Here is a 23,764-nt window from a genome sequence, read left to right on the forward strand (position 1 = left end):
ATGATGAATTTAAGATCCTAAGGAAATTTCTTACATAAAAATAAACTTTTAAAATTAATATATCAATTAATTTCCTTCAGCATTTAATCACATACATATTTGTGTGTATGTATGTTTTAGGAAGATTTCATAAGAAAGGGTACATATCGTAATGGGTACCGTGATTCTACTTCCGTAAGATTTCGACATATCTTCGCGTTTCACATCCTCCATACACCAAAACCATCGTCAGTTCAAAAGTTTATATATGTATAAATATATATATATATATATATATATATATATATATATATATACATACATATATATTTAATTTTCTTGTGGACACGATAGCTGCCGTAATTTTGAGCCAATCACTTTCAAATTGATACATAAAATATAACGACCCAAAATCATGGTCGAGTTCGTTAATGGGCAAAATCGGACCTTGGAGGTGGAAATGGGGAAACTTTATCGAAAAAACAAAATATCGCTATAATTTAATAAAGTCAAATATCGTAATTCGTTTAAAGTTCCTACTATTCTTTAGATAACAGCCTAGTATTCAAATCTGTTTAAAAGCAACTAGCTTTTACTAGGATTCGTACCTCACAAACTTCGACTTCGAAAATCAGCTGATAAACAACTGCGACGACGAGTTAATCACTTAATATCTAAAAAAACGTAATTCTCAGGGTCGGATATTGATTAATTCAAAGTAACTGGATTCCGAGGTCAAAATTTTAAGGTACTCCACTATCTAGACCAGCCTGGTGGGTTATTTGATCTAATATAAGTATAAATATTCATCAAACGTCACACTTTTTCAAACATCTACAATTGATTTTAAACAATTTCTCAAGTGTCAAAAGTAATACATAGGTCCTGCACGCACTGATATTTTATGTAATCCAAGAAATAAAAATCAATTGAGTTAAACACAAACGATGAACTGGTTATGCCAAGAGCCCTCTTGTTTCTTTAGTAGTGTTACGTTCTACGTAGGACAGATATTGACTGTCCCCGAATATTAACAAATATTTTTTTTAAAATCCATTCTGAATTGTATCATGAGGATTCTTATTCATCTACTGATGTTGAAAAGGAAAATGAATAAAAAGTATTCTAGATATTCCGAACAGTGGCGTAGCGTGGGTTTCATCTACCTAGGTCGTAGGCCAAATTTGTCGCCCCCTTATTTTGGTATTTAAATCCAAAATTTACAAAAATTCTAAAGAACTATTCGGCAAGAATAAATTTGTTATTGTGTATTGTACAAATAAAGAAGTCATGTATGTATGTATGTTTTACAGTATAATAAACACATGTGTTACAAAAGTTCTTACACATGTGCTACTTACACACATGTTGTGTTATATACACAACATTTATGATATACATCGACAAGATTAAAATATTATTACATAAGAATAAGAACACAAAATTTTTCGACAAAGTTCACTAATTTAACAATAAAAAATCACAACACACAGTAAAAAAAAATCATGAATTGAGGTTAACTGAGTCGATGTGAACTGGATAACTGATGCTGCAGGTGTTATTAAACAATATTGAAAAATATTCTTTATATGAAAGGATTAATTCCAGCTGAATATTCGTCGTAAACAATCCGAGCACAAAATAGAACACATGGAATTACTGCAAGGCAACTGATTAGTACAGTCGGTGTTGCCAGTCGCTAGAGCGAGCGAGATGACTACATTTACTTAAAAAAAGGGGATTCCCCGGTTCTCTCACAGATTAGATAATAAAAAGTTCCATGCTCATTTTAATCGGTCCGAATTGTAGGTGCGACAAAAATATGAAAAGTAATGGTTCAAATTAAAAGATATTATTATTATTATTTAATATGAAGTTTTGCCATCCCCAAAAAGTGCTGCCCGGGGCGGGCCGCCTCCCGCTACGCTAAGCCACTGATTCCGAACAAATAACATGTTTAAAGATTTATCATGTTAAAATTGGTTGTTGTTGCATATCACAAATATGTACATCAATAAGTGAATTGGCATAATCTAAGAACTTTTGTAATAAATGTGTTTATTATATTATAAATCATGAGCCTTCAAAACCTAGCACAAAAGATAGGGCTTCATATCTCTTTCGAAAAAACTGAACTAATGGCCATACAACCTCTGGTAATAAAGCACACATTACAGTAAACAATCAGAAAATTAAAATAGTAAAACAATTTAAATATCTACGGGAAATAATAATTTATAATTTAAATGAAAAAGTGACATGGCAAAACAGAACAAATAAAATGATTAAATCACAAAAATTAACTTGGTCAACATATAACAAAAAATGCCTTTCGACTAAAACAAAACTTAAAGATTATAAAACTGTAGTTCAGCCAGAAGTTACCTACGGAAGCGAGACCCTTTTCAAAATCACTCAGAAAAACCGAACTGATAAAATTCTGAAAATAGAGAGGGGAATTGTCAGAAAGTATATCAATTTAAAACACCAAAAAGAAGGCCCATGGTGGATTGTGCCAAATGAGGTGGTGTATCGAGAAATAGAGTCTGTTACTGATACTATGCGGAAAAATGAATCTCTTTATTTGGTCATCTCATAAGGATACCGGACTGTCAAGAAATATCATTGAAAAGCTCTGGTTCCAAAAACTAGAAGTAGGATGGATCAAAAAAATTAGAGAAGATATGAAAGAATTGGGAATTTCCCTGACTGATCTACAGAATAAACCTGGAAAAATTACAAAGCTAAAAGACAAAAACATTAGATTTAAACAAAAGACAGACAAATGACAAAATTCAACGAAGAGGGTGTTTACAGATGAAGAAAAGAAAGCAAGATCTGAACGGATGAAGAAATACTGGGCAGCTCGGAAGAGTAAAATAACACGCTTTTCTCAGAAAATATCTAACTAAAATTGACTTAAGTGGCCCCATGTTGACCGTAAAAGCACAATAATAATAATTATAAAACATACGTATATGACTTCTTTATTTGTACCCTGTACAACACACAATAATAAATTTATTCTTCCCGAAAAGTTCTTTAGAATTTCTGTATAGAATTTGGATTTAAATACCTAAATTATACATTAAAAGTAAACCATGGATTACTTTTAAATAATCATCAAATTGCCACTAATATCAGCTGTGTTGTACATACTAGGGTTTTCGCCGATCTCCGTGACAAATGGTAGCGTCTCAGCCATTCATCCGGAAGTCTCGAGTTCGAATCCTGGTCAGACATGCCAGTTTTCATACGCTACAAAATTCATTATCATCCATCGTTAACTTTAAGTAGGCATAAGCCTATTGTCACTGTACAAATAAATAAATCTCCTAGAACTGAATGTAGAATATTCCACTTCCAAGTCAGGCATTTGAATCTTATTCTCCCGTCTGCAATTGCCAGTAAAGCGTTTTAGATCGTCATAATAAATTTTATTATTTTGTTTTTTTCTGATTTAAACACCTCTAAGGCAACCAGTCCGGCAATTAAGTATCACTCGGTCACCTCAGGGTGTCGTGGCAGCAGTCTGTCTACCTGTCTAGTCCCCTGTAGAGGCATCCCTCTGGGGTCTCCCTAGCGTCATCAGGACACGCCGACTTCCTCTTCTGGGTAGCCAGCCCATCCCTCAGACTTATTTTTTTCTTAGGGAAAGAAACAAAACCGGGCGTAACATTATATTTTTAAATTTAGATAAATATTCAAAAACAGAATACTCTGAAGCGAGTAAAATTCATACGTAATTCGGGTACATGAAATTGTGTTTAAGCTGTATTCTTATCGGGAAAATGTTTACGTATTTTTTTTACTCAAGCCCAAAGTTTTACTAAATACTTTTAGGGACACTCTATATATATTTAGAATTATATGAAAAACTGAATTCGTAGAATTACATTTAAATGTTAGGCAAATGAAATAAATTTAAAATTATAAATGATTGTTGTACTTTACAGAGCAATTATTAAAAAAAAAACAATTTCGATTTTCTTTTAAGTATGATTTAAAATAATAATCTTATAACCTGATAACAAATAAAACGAAGGTGGCAAAATTTTATCAAACAAATTCTACGAATTACGTCAGTAAAATTTAAGTGTTTGAAAAGCCAAACTAATTTTGTTAGTTCTTTTTTTTTTGTAGCATTATGTATTTAAGTAATAAATTATTTCTAGAAATACCGATTGTGGTTGCAGCGTTTTTCAAGATAGGAAAGAGAACGGCAAACATTATAATAAGAATATTATAATGGAATGCGTTGACTTTAGTTTGGAAAAAATCCAGTAATAATAACATAATTGTTTAACTTAGAATTTTAGTATATTTCACCTGTTTACGTGTTAACTCAATTATAGCCAAATGCATTTTCAGATCATTCCAAACATTTTCTGTTTCAAAACGGCGGCCAATACAGCTCCACCTTTGACCTGATTAACTTTGAAGCCAAAATCCAGTCGAATCTATTTTTATTCATAACTGCCAAGTAATAATTCTGTAATTTTTTTATCCAAAATAGCTTATAGAGGTGTATCCACCCACCTTTAATGTAAATAATAATTTTAATAACAAAACGTTGTATATATCTCAATTTGATGGACATTTAACAATAAATATTGAATAAAAGCTTATAAACTTTATACAATCAATAGTTTGATTATAATTTTATTCGGAGAATGATAAAGAAAAATACTGTGAAGAAGAAGTTTCCGTTTCCAAACCACCGCTGCTGACTAAACATGTTTCTCTTCCACTCCTTCGATACTTTTGTATTGATTTTATCTTTATGTATTTATATTACCCTTTCTTTTCCTGTTTAGCCTCCGGTAACTACCGTTTAGATAATACTTCAGAGGATGAATGAGGATGATATGTATGAGTGTAAATGAAGTGTAGTCTTGTACATTCTCAGTTCGACCGTTCCTGAGATGTGTGGTTAATTGAAACCCAACCACCAAAGAACACCGGTATCCACGATCTAGTATTCAAATCCATGTAAAAATATCTGGCTTTACTAGGACTTGAACGCTGTAACTCTCGACTTCCAAATCAGCTGATTTGGGAAGACGCGTTAACCACTAGACCAACCAGGTGGGTTGAATATGGGGAACTGATGCCATTAAATTTCCAACTTACAATGACAAGGGGGTGAGGCTGTACAGTAAGGTCATCGTCAATATCTCGAGATTTCGCATAACTAAGGTCTTATTTTTCTTAGGCACATTTGTTAACAATTAAAAAAAAATTTGCAAAAAAAATGTTTTTCAAAATCGCACCCCTACCCCCAAAAAAAGATCTAAATAAACTAGTGGCTAAGTAGGTATAGTGCGTCAATAGTACCCCCTGTCACCACAAGGAGCGCTGGTGTAGCACTGAATGTTGTATAGCTGTTGCAGTCGACTGCTATGTTGTAACGACACAGATGAGCAATAGAATTAAATAAATGAACAATATTTAAAGGGTAAAAAAGCATTTAATGTGGCCGAAAGTACCGCCACAACCGAGCGAATGAAATACGGTATGCACGCGCGCTTTAGTTTGAATCATTGAATTAAATAAACAAAAAATATTGTATTTAAGTAAAATGATAGATATTTTAAGTTGTGTGTGTAAGCCGTGCATCAGAATAAAGCCGCGTGATGGGAAAGTCCTACAACTTGAAACCGAATATTATCCACCGAATATTAAAGCGAACGCTCATAAAAAAAATACATCATGACGTTAAAGTTTATTGTTTATTGTAAGTGAATTCATAATTACAATTTTAACATTAAATTTAACGGATAAAACATTAATACATTTTAAAACATCCAATTTATTGCTAATAATAAATGAGTATTTTTCTTTTGTTAATGTAAAAGAATGAAAACTGTAAAAGTTTTAACTAACAATAAAATTTTATTACATTTTTAAATACATAAAACGAAATAATAAATCTCTTTTCAGATTAAAAATGATAGTTTCTAAAAAAGAAAGTAAACTGCATTCCTTATGATTTATTAATTTGAAAATGCTTGGAATATCTTAGGAACTACCATTACACTGAAAACTGAAAGGTGGTATCGTAACTAAAATGCTTACAATCTATGATATAAGTCTTTTCATTATTCCAGAAACTGGTATTCCCAGTTTCCAATTCTCAGAATAATAAGGATCCCGTGCCAGTTTTACAAAGGAAAAATAAGGGAAGTGAAGTCCTATTGTCTTCTTTACTCAAACAAACATAATGATGTATATTGGTATAACGAACATAAAAAAATACAAAAAAATTCGAGCTTAACAAATAGCATTTTCTCTCTGATCAACACAAAAATTTGTTGTATAATAAAAATCATTAGTTAAAGAGAAAGCAACTCTTGAACTGTTCCTATGTACATAAAGTGCTTTTACAAGCGTGAAAGTCATAAAAAATATTGTCAGGGATAGCATAAATCGACAACAAATTAATGTTATATCAAGAAATAATGCTTCTACTGATTAGAAGAAGTAAACAGATTAAAAGCCACTTATCAGCAGTCAAATCCTTATTTAATAAACCGGTTCTTGTGGATTACAGGCGTTAAAAAAAAATCGGGTGCAGGTTCATTGCATGCAACTGAGATTTATTTTTGACCTTGATAATCTTGCAAATAATAAATAATTAATAATAAAATAAAACATTAAAGCGATTTCTTTTCTTTTTTTTTAAAGAAATATAAATAAGGGTTAATATTTTGAACCTATGAGTGATAACAGATTAGAATTTTAACAATGGAAATAATTTGCGTAATCTATCTAGAAATTTGTAATAAATTTATATAAAGAAAATATACAAGTATTGTATTAAATTATTCTAAAAAATTACAGATAAAACAAATAAATTATAAAGCAAAAAATAAAAAAAATTTTTAGCTTCCTATTTCATTTTTAGTAAAAAAATCCTGTTTTTCTTACAATATGAATTACATTTAAATACATGTTTTTTTTTATTTTAGCAGAGAAAAACGAAAAAAAAACTTTTTCTACATCCTGTAATTTTTGTTTAAAAATTAAAGAATGGTAAAAGTTAAGATTGTAAATTAAAAAGTATTATAGATATTTTTCATTCTTGAGTATACAATCTTTTTACCTTGACCCGTTATTTTTTACAACAGATTTTCCATGAAGGAGGTCTCAATTCATCCGGTATGTGTTTTTTCTTTTTTCATATTATCATTAACCCTTACTTTTCACCAAACGGACTGTATTCGATTTTTTATTTTTTATTTTGTAGGCGAAGATGCTCTAGTAGTTTTTAAAACAATTTTTTTTGTATCTCAAATTATACTTACAATCGGTTTCGTACATTAGAAACCATAAGTAAATTTCATGGCAATAATCAAGATATAAAGGAGGTTCCCTTGAAACACTTAAGTTACATTCTAGACATCAACAGTAAATCAAAGGTAGCATAAGCATCTGATCCAGTCCAGTAAGTTGTGAACTACTAATCATAATAACGTCTAGTACAACGATTAAACCCACATCATAAAAAGAGAAATTATAACATAGTAACAAATGACCTCAAGAACATAAATAATCGTAAACATAAACATAAATACTTTGATGATGCACAAGTTAAGAAGAGAGGCCTTGTCCTGAAATAAAATCACTATTAGGTTCCTAGGTCCAGTATATGTACCCGCTTTGATCCCTTACATCTTCTCCATGGACTAAAATAGTTAGATAGTTTACGTGGTCATTAGATCTCATTTTGTACTTACTTGAAAATCGATCGACTTCCTGTCGAACACGCGGTAACCCAATTGAATTTAGTTGTTCCAAACTTATTCTGGAAACGGAACTACTTGTTAGATAGCTTGTTGCATAGGAATAGTTGCAATTTTCTGGAATAACCAGTATAGTTCCTTAAATTTGATATCTAGCTGCTTTCTTTTTTCTTTAATGTGAATCTTTCGCGTTAGACGACGATCTAGTTGAGTATCTAAATACTGTACACTTTCTTCCCCCGGGATGTAACCTCCATCTAAATGGATTCCTGAGCAGTCACCTCCAATTATCGCGAATGAAAAGGAGCGGAACTCTAAGAGTTCCGCTCCTTTTCATTCGCTTAATCAATCGATCAATCAATCACTTCCCTAGATGAGAAAGAATCGGAAGATTTATCGAAATCGGACTTTCTAAGAAGTCCAGAATTTCCTCTTCATCAGCACTATAGATCTTAATGGCTGAAAGACCGATCGTATGTAACTAGCAAAAAGGTCGGCTTTCTCATTGTCACTTCTAGCTCAAGACCCATCTGACTTCTTTAGTGGAGGAAACTGAGGCGATGGCCGCTGAAATTTCCTCATGGCCTTCCACAAAAAGTAATTGCCTCTTTTTGAAGGTGAAAAACTACTGAGATAATTTTTAATTTCTCCACTTTAAAATACTTTAAGACTCGTTTTACCTCCGAGTAGTCCTTTTTAAAGATGTTTTATCCTCTGGCCTCCTGTAATACTGCCATCTTCTTCTGAGCTACCTCTTGGCTAAAATGAGATCCATTTCAGAATCTGCTTCAGTCTCAGAAGATAGTCCGCTTCACCTTGCCCTTCATTCTTGTCCGCAGATGTTGAGGACTTATAAAACTTAATTAAAAGATTTATTTTTTAACGAAAAACTAATTTTTATATAGATATTGTATATATACAGGATTTAAAAGCATTTTTACGCTTTTTTGTTCTTATCATTGCTTACAATACATTTTCATTTAACTGGTTTGATGCAGCTTTCCAAGATTCCCTATCTAGTGCCAGTCGTTTCATTTCGGTAAAAAATAATAGTAGTTGTAAAATCTAGATATTATCCTCAGATTGATAGGAAATTTTGTTTAATATAAAGTAAAGAAAAATGAGGTCTGGTTTCTGAACACGAAATGATTCTAAAGCCCGGTAAAATAGTAAAAACATAGAAGAAATTCAAAAAATTAATGTAGATGTAATTGCCATTCAAGAAATTAGATGGAAGGAGTAGCGGGATAAGTAAGTGGACTTCGGAATACATGAATAGAGGAAATGATTAACGATTCAATTAAAGAAATGAGAGGATGCAAAGCGAAGCTAGATATGAAAGAATGAAAACTGATTATAGTGTACTAATTACCAAGGTTCATCAAGGGCTGTATAGTCGCAAAAGAATAAGAAGAAGAAGCTATATTTTTAAAAAAGAAAAGAGGCCAATTATCCGGTCAAAGAGAGAGAATTCACCGAATATATTTTTTCGGGTTTATCTTTCAGTTATGTTATATTATAAGGTAAAGGCCACGCTCTTCGTAGAAGCATTTCTAAAAAACTCGTGTAATCTCCGACAGTATATAAATTGGAATATATATTGGAATTCTGGCACGTCACTTATATAGATGTATTTAAGATTTCAAATTATATTTTAAATTTTGGACACCGACTGAATTAGGGACAATTGGAGATTACATAGATTTTTCATCGGTTCTCCAAATAAATAAGTAAATAAATGATTGGAAGCATTCGTTTTAATTTTATCAAGAATCCTTTATGTCAAACGCTATCAAAGAATTGTGTAAATAACAGTACCGTTTACAATACAATCGTGTATTCTATGAACTTGTAGAATTGTTTGAGAGGTCAAATTTAAAACGAAATTGATTATCGTCAATATTAGATTCTATCACGTTATGAATGCGAATGAAAAGAGTCTTTCAGAATGAAAAATTTTAGAATATAACGGAAAAAGATAAACTGATTTATTAGAATCAGTTTTATGTGGGGGTTTATTAAGTTTGAAATATCGACTAAATTGAGAGCTTCCATTGAATATTCCTAACTATAATCATAAAGGAAGTTTATATACCGTACCATTTAGTAAAAATTACTTTATAATTTCGTTGGTTAAAAAGTCATAGTCGCGATTTTATTTTCTTTTTTGGAATAATTTTAACAATTAAATTAATTTCAACAAATGATAAATATTTAGGAGTGAAGGAGAGTTTGAACAGAAAAGTGTAAGATATCAACGAAAAATTAATCAATGTTATCAGATTTGTGTTTATGTGATTTGATGAGACAAAAAACAGTGAAAAATTGACAAGAGCTCGTTCATAGTTCAATTCAAAGATACGTCAACTGTTCTTTGTGAAGATTAAGTATCTTTGTGTAGATTAAGATTTTAGAGTAGGCTACGTCGAGTAGAGTTCAAATATAGAATATCGTAAAAATACTTTGTTTTATCATGTAAAACAAATAAATAAACAATATATATATATTATATATTTTTATATATAAAAATTTCTACCACGGCATCCTTGTGATAACAGTTTCTTTATATAATTTATTTTTTTAGCAGATGTTAAAGGTCACCATAAATCCTAAAAATAAAATCGCAAAAAAATAATAAAAATAAAAAACTGAACTTAAACAATATATTTTAGTAACTCAATAAAATAACGGATAATATATCTTATCGATTAACTGAAATATCAAGGAATCGTACCGTAGAAGATATGAATGGGGAACGGGTAATTTTCCATTAATAAAATAATTCAAAACGTCCATCATTCATGGTACTCGTAATTTATGGAAAACTACACATAATTATCAGCCAGATTGATAATCTTTAAAATTAAAAAAAAATGATTTATGCTTAGTTTTAATAGGCAAATTTTTTAATTATCAATGATAAATAAAATATTAAAAATATATTATTTTTCTTTTTACACAAATCATATTTTTTATTAATTTTCCAAGAAAAAATACATTTTAATTCGGCATCCGTTATTTTAACTATATAGAAATATAGTTAATTACTGTACCAGAAGGTACAGTAATCATCTTATACTCTGTATAGTGTCGGGGTAGTTTACATAACAAAAGTAAATAAGTTCAACTAATATAAAAATGTAGATACATACATGTTTCATGAGAGAACTATAAATGACATTATAAAACTACTCTGACACTAACTCGACGGTGAAATTAATGGGAGAATTATCAGAGCCTTTTCTTATTAAAACCATATTCAGACAGGGTGAGGACTTTCATTGCTTAATCGCCCACTTGAGAAAGTTGTCGGAGAATGGAATAAGAACTTAAACAAAAATTTCAGAATTAAAATAGACACAAAAAGATTGAGATGTAATTATCTCGTGTTCGCAGATGACATGGCTCTCGTTTAATTAAAAAACGATAGTAGGCTGAGACACAGATCAAAGAACTAAAAAAACAAATAGCTAAAATAGGATTACATTCTTCTTAAAAAAAAAACAAAATCATGACCAATATTAAGCACGTACCGAAAAATCTAGAAATTAATGGTGAGAATATTTAGAAAATAAAACATTTTAAATATCTAGGAGAATGAATCAATTGGAACACACTAGAAAAGAAAGTAATCAAATCCAAATCATAGAAGATGTAATTCTCATTCTAACTGAGTAAAGACACGAAATAAAAAATAGTTTTTACAGTAGAACACTAAAATAAAACATTGCAATAATGTAGTAAAAACTGGAAGCCCAGTACGCAGCGGAAACGTGAAAAAGGAATATAGGATAATCTAAAAAAGGAAAGAAATTCATTACGAAAATATTAGATCCAAAGTTCCAACTAATTCCCAATAAAACTCTGTAAAATTGAATAGAAAAACTTCCAGACACAATAAGAAAAAGAAAAGATAGCTTATATAGTGTTCTCTCTTCAATAAATAACAACAAATTCGCAAAATAAATCTTTAGATTCGTCAATTCTAGAAAAAAAAAGGAAATTATTCACACTGATCTAGGAAAACTAAACATAATAGAAGAAACCATTAAAGAAGAAAAAGCTAAGGAAAATATTAAAGAATGAACAAAAGATTTCAAGAGATACCAAAGTCAAAACATTGATAACATACGAAAGCAGAAGAACAAAAGAAATCCAGTTCTGAAAGAATGAAAGCTTTCTGGAAAAAAGAAAACAAGCCAGAGCGCATAAGAAGTTATTAATTTATCGTTTCCTGAAGGTAAATGATTCGGAAAAAAGAAAATACATACAAAGTAAATAATTGAAGATCTAAGATCAAACGTGCAATACGAGTATATATATAAATATTAACTTAATTTAATTTATTTTCCTCTCGATTGGATAGAATTAAATATAACAAAAAGACATATTTCACTTAAAAATATTATCTTTATTAATTTCTTGGGTTGATCAATCAACTCATTTTTAATTTAAAAAATCATATTTGTATTGTAAATTAAGTTTAAGGAAAATATTGTTTTCAAACTTTTAGAAAAATATGTCCATTTTAAAGATTTTGATACACAGGAACTAGTAATCAGGTTATATAAAAAGATAATTATCTAAAGATAAGATGAGTTATATATGAGTAGGGGGATCTATTACAATAAGGGTGGGGGTAAAATTATCTAGGATGGGTAGGCCAGTTTCTTAGTATGTAAGAGAATTTTGTATGTGTATTTTTGTAATGTGTATTGTCACCTGAGAAGCTTAGAGAATTCTAAGTAAAACGTTGTGTATTTAATTTATAAGTTTGTGTAGTTGATTGGTTAACCTAAGAGATTAATAAAGATAGTATATTTAAGTAAAGCATGTCTTCTTATTACATTTAATTCTATCAATCAGGAGGAAAATAAACTTAAATAAATTACATTTAAGTTAATATATATACATATTTATGTAGTCTCTGACTTTCCCGGTAAGGTAAGGATTTCAATGCGGGGTGATACATTTAAATCGGTTCAGTCGATGAGCTGCTATGGTGGAAAAAAAATTCATACATACACCCTAAATACATTACACTCCTTTTTGGACAGTAGTAAAAAAAAATTTACATTTCGTTTCCTTTTATGCAGGACTCTTTCATTCTTTATGCCTAACTTTTTCTTAGACTAACTTTGTTCGTCTCTCTATTTTTGGAAAACGTTTTTCCCATTTTCCTCTTGTAAAATATATATGTATATAAATATAAAACCCGCCGGGTAAGTCTAATGGTTATTTATAGAGATTTGAATACTAGGTCGTGGATACCGGTGTTCTTTGATAGTTGGGTTTCAATTAACCACACATCTAAGAAATTGTCGACCTGAGACTATAAAAGACTACACTTCACTTATACTCATACATACCATCCTCATTCATCCTCTGAAGTAATACCTGACGGTGATTCCAGAAGGCTAAACAGAAAAAAAGTCTAATGATTAACTCGTCATCGCAAAATCAACTGATTTTCAAAGTCAGGAGTTCTAAGATTCGAGTCCTTATAAAGGCTTAAGATTCAAACTTCCTTTCCCCCTTTTTTATTTGTAAAAATAAAACTATAACTGTCTAGTTCTTCTTACTCATTATAAATTACCTGAATTTGTCTACATTTAGTTGGCTCTGTAAAAACTGATATTTTATACGAGAAGTTATCTCTAAAGAAAAGACCGTTTCATTGTAAAAACATATATTCTAAAACTTTATAAATTTTTTATTGCTCTTAAACTATACCTACAACTACGTCTCTATATAATCGCCACACGCATTAAGACATTTATCGCAGCGATGCACCAGCTTCAATATAACCTCGTCGTACTCTTTGGCCGCCAGTCCATTTAGCCACTGATTAACAGCATTTTTGAGTTCACAGTCATCCACGAATTGCTTACCACTCAAAACTTCTTTCAATTTCCCAAACAAATGGTAATCAGAAAGAGCTAAGTCCGAATTATACTGTAGTGATCGTGAAAGTCCTGCTTCACGATAATGCATGTCCGTGTCGGACGTGCATTATCGTGCAGCAGGACGACGCCGTCGGTCAGCCGCCGTCGTCACCGATTTTAAATGGCGCGCTGTAACTTACAGTTTTGCAGTAGGCTTCTGCATTTTTATAGTCGTTCCACGCGGCATGAAATCGATCAGTAGTATACCAAACCGATCCAAAAGACTGTGGTCATCAGTTTGCGTCCAAATGGTTGTGGCTTGACCTTTATGGGTCTGGTTGGTGATTAACGATGACGCCATTCACTTGTCTGTCGTTTCTCTCTGGCGAGTGATACGAAATCCGTGTTTCATCGAAAATAAAAATCGAATTATGGAACTCATCAGCTTTTCGTGTGTGGCGCATCAAAAATTCCAAATCAGATCCTATTCGGATTTTTTTCTGACGTTCCGTTAAGACGTGGGGAACCCGATGTGCACAAACCTTTCTGAAGCCTAAGTGGTCGTGAACAATACGACCAATAACAACTCTTGAAACATCAGGAAAAAGAAGGGCCCGGTCAGAAATCGTTGAGCGATGAACCTTTCTGATTTTATCGTCGACGCGTTTCAACATGTCCTCGGTGATTATATCGGTTCCCCGAACGTTTTTCATCGTGCAGATTAATTCTGTTATTTCTAAACCTTTCACACCATTTTCGGACGTTTCTCTCGGTCATTATTTTAACACCGAACACAGCAACCGACTGCCTATGAATTGCAGCCGGCTTAACGTTTTGATGGTTTAAAAACCGTATGACTCCACGTATTTCACAGTCGGCGGCAACAACAAATTTCCTATTCATTTAATAACGTAATAACTCAATGTAATCAAAGATACTACAACGCGACAACGTACAGACAAAAATGCAGTGTGTACATTACTAGCGTGGCCATGAACGACACAAGTTTGCCAACCGTAAGGGGAAAAATTTCCCAGCGGTCTTTTTAGATATACCTCGAATGAATATTGTAACAATGCATCTAATTCGCTATTGTTCAGTCCAGTACCAGCCATCAAAGACTCAACAAATTTTATAATATCAATGTATAATTAATTAACAAACAACAATGAATATGCAAAAATTATAAATTTAAAGATTATAATAAAATTAATATAAACTAAATAAGAAATGTTATTTATTTTATTGAATCAGCGAATAATCAAATGTTTATAATAATTAATCCTAACCGAGGTAATAAATCAAGCCGAACGTTGTTCAAACATATTTGAATGCTAAACTGTGGATACCGGTGTTCGTTGATGTTTGGATTTTAATTAACCACACGTCTCAGGTGTAGTCGGTCTGAGTCTTACATGCCAAACTGCGCACAGATGCCTTGGCATCTCTGCAGAGTACTGTTGACATCACGTCACTGTGCTGTTACTCTATAACCTGGTATTAGATAAATAAATTATATATATATATATATATATTATATTTTATGTGATAAGACTTATTATACGTTTTATTGATAAAAGTGAACTCCGAATACTATAAAGCTTCCTTTATTGCTATCTAAAGTAAATACTGTAACAATAACTATCAATACAATTACTAAAAATATCTATCACAAATTAGCAAAAAATAAATTACTACTTTCTTCATAACTTTAAAATAAGCAACTAAATAAATCATCATAAGCGTTAATAAAATATATATCTAAGAATGCAGAGGTATATGTAGAATGTATCTGAGAATGTAGGTAGATGAACAGTTTATAAGTTACTCTGATATTACATATATTCTTATAAAAGAAAATCAATTTTGATCGGTATAAAAAAGCACGAATTTATTTTAAATGAAACGAGAATATTATATTTCGTTTCTAATATAATAAAATTAAAAATTTCTTATTAAATTCAGACGTAGAGTGCCACATTTAATTGTCATCATATATACGTCACTATCAAAATTAAGATTAAATAAAAATTTTACTTAATGTTAACATGAATTTAAATCAGCTACTTGAATCAACAATTTTAATTGTAATAAAAATGATTAAAAAAAATTACCTCATTTGTCGCTTGTGTTTGTGGTGGTAATGGAGAATAAAAAAAACTTAAAATATAGTCTTTTACTTTACTAAGAAACATTTTTGTATACTTAACTTAACAGCTACTGAGTAAAATATTATCATATAGAATAGTAATTGCTTGTTACAAAATGATAAGATGATATGTTACGTATATTGAATAATGTAACTGGAGTAGGGATAATGGCAGGAAAGAAATAAAATTAGAAAACAAGATAACATTAAAAACCTTGGCAAAAATCTTATGTAAATGTGCAAAAATTACATATGTACAACGTATTATGTTTCTTAAAACTTAACTGTAAAGTAACATGAATAATTTTTAAACAAAACACACTCACACAGATTACAGATACAGAGAGAAAGAGAGAGAGTATGACAGAGAGGTAACACGCGCGCGCGCGCGCGCACACACACACACACACACAAAAGTACATTCATACACAAAATACAAAATTTATTTCACAATGTAATAGACAGAATAGAAGAAAAAGTAATTTTAAGAAATATTTAAAAATTTGTTTTTTACTAATAAAAAACAATTTTTTTTATTTAACATATATATATATATATATATATATATATCAATCATTATAATTCATTTTTTTATGTTAATTTTTTAATACAAATGTTTCCTTTATCATGAGACTCATTTAGTCAAGGGAGATTTAAAAATCCCTTTAAAGCTTATCTGATACGGTGACTTTTGTCAATCCGAACCCAAAAAAGGTTTAATTAACAGGCATGGAATAAGGAAAATTTATTATATTTTATAGTTCCCTTAACATTTCGGTGAATGCTGAAATTAGATATACATTAATTAAAATAAATAATAACACTTTTTATGCTGATTACAATATATTATGTAGATTACTTCAGAGAGAAGTAAATATACCATTCCGTGGATAAAAATAAAATCTGCTCCTGTATTTTGTCTGTACGGCTTAACTGACACATGGTGAAATCAGAGCAACATCACTGAATATACACATTCAATTACAAAATAAAAAACAGAAGCGATTATAGTTAATCATTTTAAATATAAGCACGTGAGATAATTTTTAATATAATTACATGTTAATCTATACTATTATATAAAGAGGAAAGGGATTTTCGTTTTACGGGATAAACAAAAAAAAACAACTCGACCAATCGCAACCAAATTTTTACAAATGTTTCTTTGCACAACTGAGAAGATTTTAAGATATATTTCACCTCGAAAATCATAATATATATGTATATTTGTAGTAGTGGAGATTTGGGAGTCTCTATCACTGTGTGAGCTGGGTTTGAACTGAATGATTCGAATGAATAATTTTTTTAATACTTTTATTTATAGTCGCATCAACGATTAAAATCATTAGCGACTTATCAGTGTAACATTACACTGATAAGTCGCTAATGATGTACCGGTAAATTTGTAATCTTCAACAAACTCAGGTCGATTACTCCTGAGACTATGGTTAATTGAAACCCAACCACCAAAGAACAACGGTAGCCACGAATGAATAATATTACACGAATAATCAAATTCATTTTACGTTAAAGAAAATAATATTAAATAAATTAAAAAAAAAGTTGTTTAAAAATAGCGAGCTTTCTGTGGAGACTGCATGTGAGGCTAGAGTGATGAGGTAGCGAGTACCTCGTGGGAGGCTAGACCAATTATCATCAACTGGTAACAAACGGGGTGCCCCCGGGGGGGGGCTGTTTTGGAAGGTGCAATGGTGGTGCTTTTATAATATCCCTGAAAACAATCATCCGAATTTCAAAATTCAAACGGGTATTCGTTAGTAGGTTGAAGACTAAGGTTGAAGACCTTTGCATGCATCAGATACTCTCTCGATCTAACAGATCATGGTTATTCGTTAATATATATATATAAAGTTTATCTGTTTATTTGTTATCGCATCACGCGAGAACCAACCGTTACTTTCAAATTTGCAGGATACATTCGTGTTATTCTAGGGAAGGTTTTAAGCCATCGCTCGAGGTCCTAGTTCCCTTAAAGGTTAAGATATTAAAAATATTCATTATTTCTTCGCCCCCCCCCCCCACCCACCAAGGAGAGTGAAATTGAGAATTAAAGATATTCTCATTAAGGAAAAAATAGATTAATCCTTTAACTTCGTTATTATATTTCTGCCAGCATGGCAAACAAGTAAGTTATAAATTTTTCGTCATCAAGGATATGTATACTTTAGTTACCATAGTTACTCTTATTCTACCTTTTGTAATTTAGTTTCTTTTTCAGGTTTCTATAAAACCTGAATCTATAATTGTTATTTATTAGTGTTATTCTCACTACCGTTAGGATAAAGTACGGTGTGAGGGGTCCAGAGTGTGGAGCCTTCTGGGTAGATGGGAAAGGGGACCGGTATCCAGGGTACCGGTCACCCTGGCAAATTGAGAATGGCGGGCGAAGCGAGCTCTGCAGTCATGGGGTAGAGCCCGGGAGGCCCCAGGGAGCTCCTGAGTTGGCTACCGAATTCGCCTGGTCGGACCTAAGCTGGGAGGATCCAGGTTCTGGACAGACGGGCCGACTATATTAAATATAGATAATGGCTATAAATTAGTGAAAGTAATTTATACTTTGAGCACATATTTATAAATGTGCTCACATAACGGGATGAAGAATAATTAGTGTTTTTTCATCTTAATGAAAAATATTTTTACTATAAAATGACATTTTTTAATTGTATTTTAAATAAATTTTGTAAGAAGATTTTTTCATTTTCACACACTAAAAAATTGTCATTTCATTTAATCCTGTGAAGTAATACCTAACGGTGGTCCCGGAGGCTAAAAAAAAACAAAAAACAGAGGAACAAAAACCGCAAAAATGGAATAAACCTGTATTTAAAGACACGAGTGTAAAACAATTAAATACATGAATGACACTACGTAAACGATTTTCACAAAAGAAATCAAGGAAGTAAAAAAAATTTTTTTTTACAGAACTACAAATATAATTTATAATAAACACTAATTACTTGTAAACCACTAATAAAAAAATATTTAAGATATTTTTTGTGTGCTAGAATGGCTGAAGATTGTAATCGCTTGTATATTATATTATACATACGGCCGACAGATGGAAATCAACCATAAGATTATATTTTAATACAATCGAATTCATTTCCTAATCTCTATTTACTGTACAATTCTAACAACATAACTTGGCCCGGTAAACCTAGGAGAACATAACAGCATGTAGGCTACAATGTCACTTCAAGAATAAGGGTCCGCAGTTACTACGACATCATAAAATATCATTTGACATTATTAACAGTTTTCCGTAGGGAGGAGATATAAGAACGTAAACCCCATTGAGTTTGCAGGAGGTGTTGACCTATTTTACTGTACAGGAGGCAACGCAGTTAACATTGATCCCGTTTGAAAAGCAACTATATTATTTGGCTACGTCCCAGGATGATATGAAAGAATAAATTACCTTTATATTTCAGTCTTTATAATCTCATAAAATATAAAATAAACTAAACGAAAATAATTAGCGACTACCATACAAATTTTTATACAGACAGTTTTAAGTTGTTGAAATTTTATTAAACAAGTTTTTTCATTTTTCTACAGCCTAAAATTATTATTGTATAAAATTTATCTCAATTATTATGTATGTTATTTCTTTAAATTATATCATCAAAATCACTTCTTAATTAAACGAATTATTTAATTATTTTCTATCAATCCTTATTAATGTGGAAAACGATTCGCATTTTTTTTTAAATCTGATGTGGACACATGACTTCCATGTACGCCTATAAATTACATATATTTTTTATTACATTTTTTTCATATATATTTTTTTTTACTGCATTATTATTTATTGCATAATTTGTTTTACAATCAGAAGTTAATAATAAATTATTAATAAATCAATATATTTAAATTAAAAAAAAAGGAAAATGAAGAAAAATTCGAACACCGATGTATATTTCTCTTGTAAGATCCAAATATTTCGTTACTTAACATTTTATTGGGCTCTAACGCTGGAACCAGTGAAAATAAGTACCAGTTATGTTATATCGTTGAAAAGCTCTCAATGAGGGCTTATTACTGCAGCTAAGAAAAAGCCCAAAATCCAAATTTCTTTTGGATTTTGGCCTTTTTTGAACACTTTTGGTCCAGTTGAATGCAATCAAACGGGGAGGTGCACAACTAGATGTTACAACAGTCCTAAATCCAAAATTAAACATTCTACGCCTAATTGTTATCGAGTTGTGCGAAATACGTATGTACGTACGTACACCCGAAACTAGTCAAAATGGATTCAGGGATGATCAAAACGAATATTTACATTGAAATCTGAAAACTGAAATTTTTAACAATTACAATTGTAATTGTGAAAAGAAAAAACAAATAACTAATTTTTAACAAGTTACTGATAATAGAATATATATTAGTACACTTTCCTCCCTCCATCCTAATAATTAGGAAACAAGGTTCCAAATTATTATTTAAAAAATTAATAAGTATACATTATTAATTAATGTAAAAACACAACTAGATTACTTAGTGTTCTTTCTAGTACCGATTCTTGTATATTGTCTAAAAAAATGTTCAAGATTTACGAAAAATGTTTCACAGAAAAATAATTTTCATATTATATTTCGTTTAAATCCTTCCACACAGATTAGTCAAAACATTTAGGTTCAACGACAAGAAAACCGCGAGTTTATTCATATCAGTTTGTGGAAAATTTCGATAATTTTCGTATTTGTTTTTTTTTTTAAGTAGTAAACTAAACTCGATTTATTACATTGATCAAGAGAAATCGAATAAGCTGAAATTCATTCCTTGAAGTCACAACTAAAAAGGATGAGAGACACATTGATATTTATTTTATAAAATTTGTGATTATATTATAAACAGTGCCTATTTCGATACCAGTAATTTTTTTATCAAACGTTTGAATATCAATTAAAATCAAACAACATTAGAATTTTTCTTATATTTTGTAATCTTCATGTGATTTATATGTGTTATGTAGAACACTATATAACACATAAGACTCTAAAACATAACACTATATAAGAACACATAATATGTGTTTATATAGAACTTGATAAGTACAAAATATATGCACAACGATAAAAAGCGCTCTATACAGAGAAATAAATACGCAGAAATTCTAATCGTTGCAAACTCGTTTGTGATAGCCGTACTGATCTGATCAGTACGGCTATCAGCCACGTACGTAGTCTCTTTAAAGCTTAGATTTAACGTTACGAAAATTTTGCTGTTACTGCTGTGAATATTTCGCTGTTGTCTGTAGGAGCCTTATAATTCTAGTCCCTTGAATAAAAATCACAAATCATTGTGGGCCTAAGATTCAGAAAGGAAAACCCATTTGAAAAAGGCTATAAGAATAGTAAATAGCCGCCATTTTCGTTAGAGTTGTCAAAACCCGAGGTTTTTATGTAAAACTTTACGTTTATCAATGTTCTTTATAATCACAACTCTACTAATTCCATTTAAATTTTTGATTTCCTCCTACTGGGTCCTTAGATTATAAAGGCTCATATCGAAAAATATATCGTTTTAAGGTAGAAGTATCTGCAAAATGTTATTTTTCACGTTTTACTGATAAAATATTTAATGATTGCCATACTATGTTAAAAGCCTGTGTACTTATCAGTGAGTGTGTACACACGCACATATATATATATATATATATATATATATATATACATCTATTTGAAAATTAATACACCTTCCTACTAAAAAAAAATGTGAAAGAGTAAAATTTTCAATTAAATAACTGATAAATAGAGAACAGCTATTTTATTTTACTAAATAACATTTGAAAAATCGACGGCTCAAAATATTGCACACAAAATAATTCGTAAAGTACGAATGGAAGAACAAGTTCCGCAAAATTTAGTGGTAAAAGAATAATTCAGATCGATTCAATGGTTTCCGAATCTTAATTGAATACAAACACAAATATGGACATTTTTATTTACCTGATGATGGTGATTAACTGACAGAGAAATACACAACTATTTCTATATTTACGAGTTTTATAGGTAAAGAAATGGACGGTCTCAAGAGTTTTAGTAAATTTTAACATTCGGACTAGTCTCTGTAATTAAAATTAACTAAAAATAATAAAGTTGGTAATAAACAATAAAATATGTAGTGACATTTTAATGAAATACAGTTTTTAAATAAGTTATTTGAAATTTAAAATAACTGTTTTAAATAATTTTTTAATACAAGTTTCCGGTAATACAAAATTAATTATCTTTTATTTCAGTTATTTTCATCCTAATGAATGTATATATATGTATATATTTACAGCCTGTAGCCTGTTATTTTATTAAATGCATAGAATATGTTATTAGATATGAATATTATTCCAATTATCACGATCGTATTACAAAAATGTAGTTAAAGTAAAATTATTATTAGATCCTTATTATTATTATTATTAGATTAGATTCTTCGGATTAATATATATATATATATATATATATATATATATATATATATATATATATACTAGCGGACCCGACAGACGTTGTCCTGACGCGGCATTATTCTGTAATAAATGCACACACATAAATATAAGTAACTTAATTAAGTTAAAATTAGCAAGAATGTGTTCTAAATTTCATTAAAATGACTATTAGTATGATATTATCTCTCTCTTTTTCCTGTTTAGCCTCCGGTAACTACCGACTACCGTTAAGATAATTCTTCAGAGGATGAATGAGGATGATATGTAATGAATGTAAATGAAGTGTAGTCTTGTATATAGTATGATATTATCAGTTTGTGATTGTTGTATTATTGTAATAGGTTTATTGATTAATTATGTGTAGTATGGTTAATATTTATTTTCTCTAAATATTGAGATGTCCCATGAAAATTGAATTAAAAATTCGAAACGTCGTAAAATTAATAATTAGTGTAATTAATAAATTTTCATCCACATTACTACTAATTTTCACTTAATATCGTTCTAAAAAAGTACCTACTACATATTTTTTTATTTTATTTATTATTTTGTTGTTTCATAACCATGTAATAGCTTAATTAATAAAAAAAATTAAAGCACTGTAAAAAAGCAACGTAGTTAAAATTTTAGTAGAAAGTTTTATCATTTTTCTCATTCTTTATTTTAACATCTATTTTACCAAATTTTAGATAATTGTAAATTAAAAATAATTTTAGAAAACTTTTTATCAAATTAATCAGCTAAAACATTATAAATTCAATTTTTTAAATATTCGTTAAACTATATTATAAGTAACTTATATTTTAATTTTATAAATGTTATAATTTATTTTACAAACTTAAATATTTATTTTCAAAGAGCCGTTCAATACTTCATAAGTTGCATAATCATAGTTCAGTCTGCCGGATCCAATATAAAACATTCCAAAATCAACAACTACTTATAAATAAAAAATTAATTAAAAAAACATTTTCCAGTGGACCAAATTGTGAATATAAATCATTCTCGAATCCCCTTGAATACACACAAAAAATTTCATAAAAATCGGTTCAGCCGTTTAGGAATAGTTCACTTTCATACACACGCACACAAGATATATATATATAAAGATATATATATTAATTATGTTACGGTAAATTTGATTAATCCGGTAATCATGCATAATTACCGGTGAATTTGATTAATCGACTCCAACTTTGGAGAATAACATATATAATTTGTATATTTAACGTTAATTAGAATAGGTTAGCAAGTGAAGCGAGCGTAGATTATGTCTAGTTAGGTTATGATAATCTACCCACCGGGTTGGTCTAGTGGTGAACCCGTCTTCCCAAATCAGCTGAGTTGGAAGTCGACAGTTGCAGCGTTCAAGTCTTAGTAAAGTCACTTATTTTTATACGGATTTGAATATTAGATCGAGGATACCGGTGTTCTTTGGTGGTTGGGTTTCAATTAACCACACATCTCAGGAACGGTTGTCCTGAGAATGTACAATACTACACTTCACTTACATTCATACATATCATCCTCTGAAGTA

The 23,764-nt window shown here is 30.3% G+C and overlaps 1 protein-coding gene across 2 annotated transcripts in view; it reads right to left on the reverse strand.

Annotated features, from left to right (window-relative positions):
* Positions 1 to 23,764, reverse strand: part of Hex-A (Hexokinase A) — a 315,316-nt gene that overhangs the window by 186,701 nt on the left and 104,851 nt on the right. The window contains exon 1 of one of the 2 annotated variants that reach the window (XM_075366028.1): positions 15,724 to 15,860. The exons of the other annotated variant lie outside the window; for it this stretch is intronic. Coding sequence (XP_075222143.1) covers positions 15,724 to 15,804 — 81 coding nt within the window. The 5' untranslated portion in view covers positions 15,805 to 15,860. Of the gene's footprint in view, positions 1 to 15,723; positions 15,861 to 23,764 lie in introns of those variants that run through there. 2 annotated transcript variants of the gene reach the window in all.

Source organism: Lycorma delicatula, chromosome 5 (assembly GCF_047948215.1).
Source record: "Lycorma delicatula isolate Av1 chromosome 5, ASM4794821v1, whole genome shotgun sequence".
Lineage (NCBI taxonomy): Eukaryota > Metazoa > Arthropoda > Insecta > Hemiptera > Fulgoridae > Lycorma > Lycorma delicatula.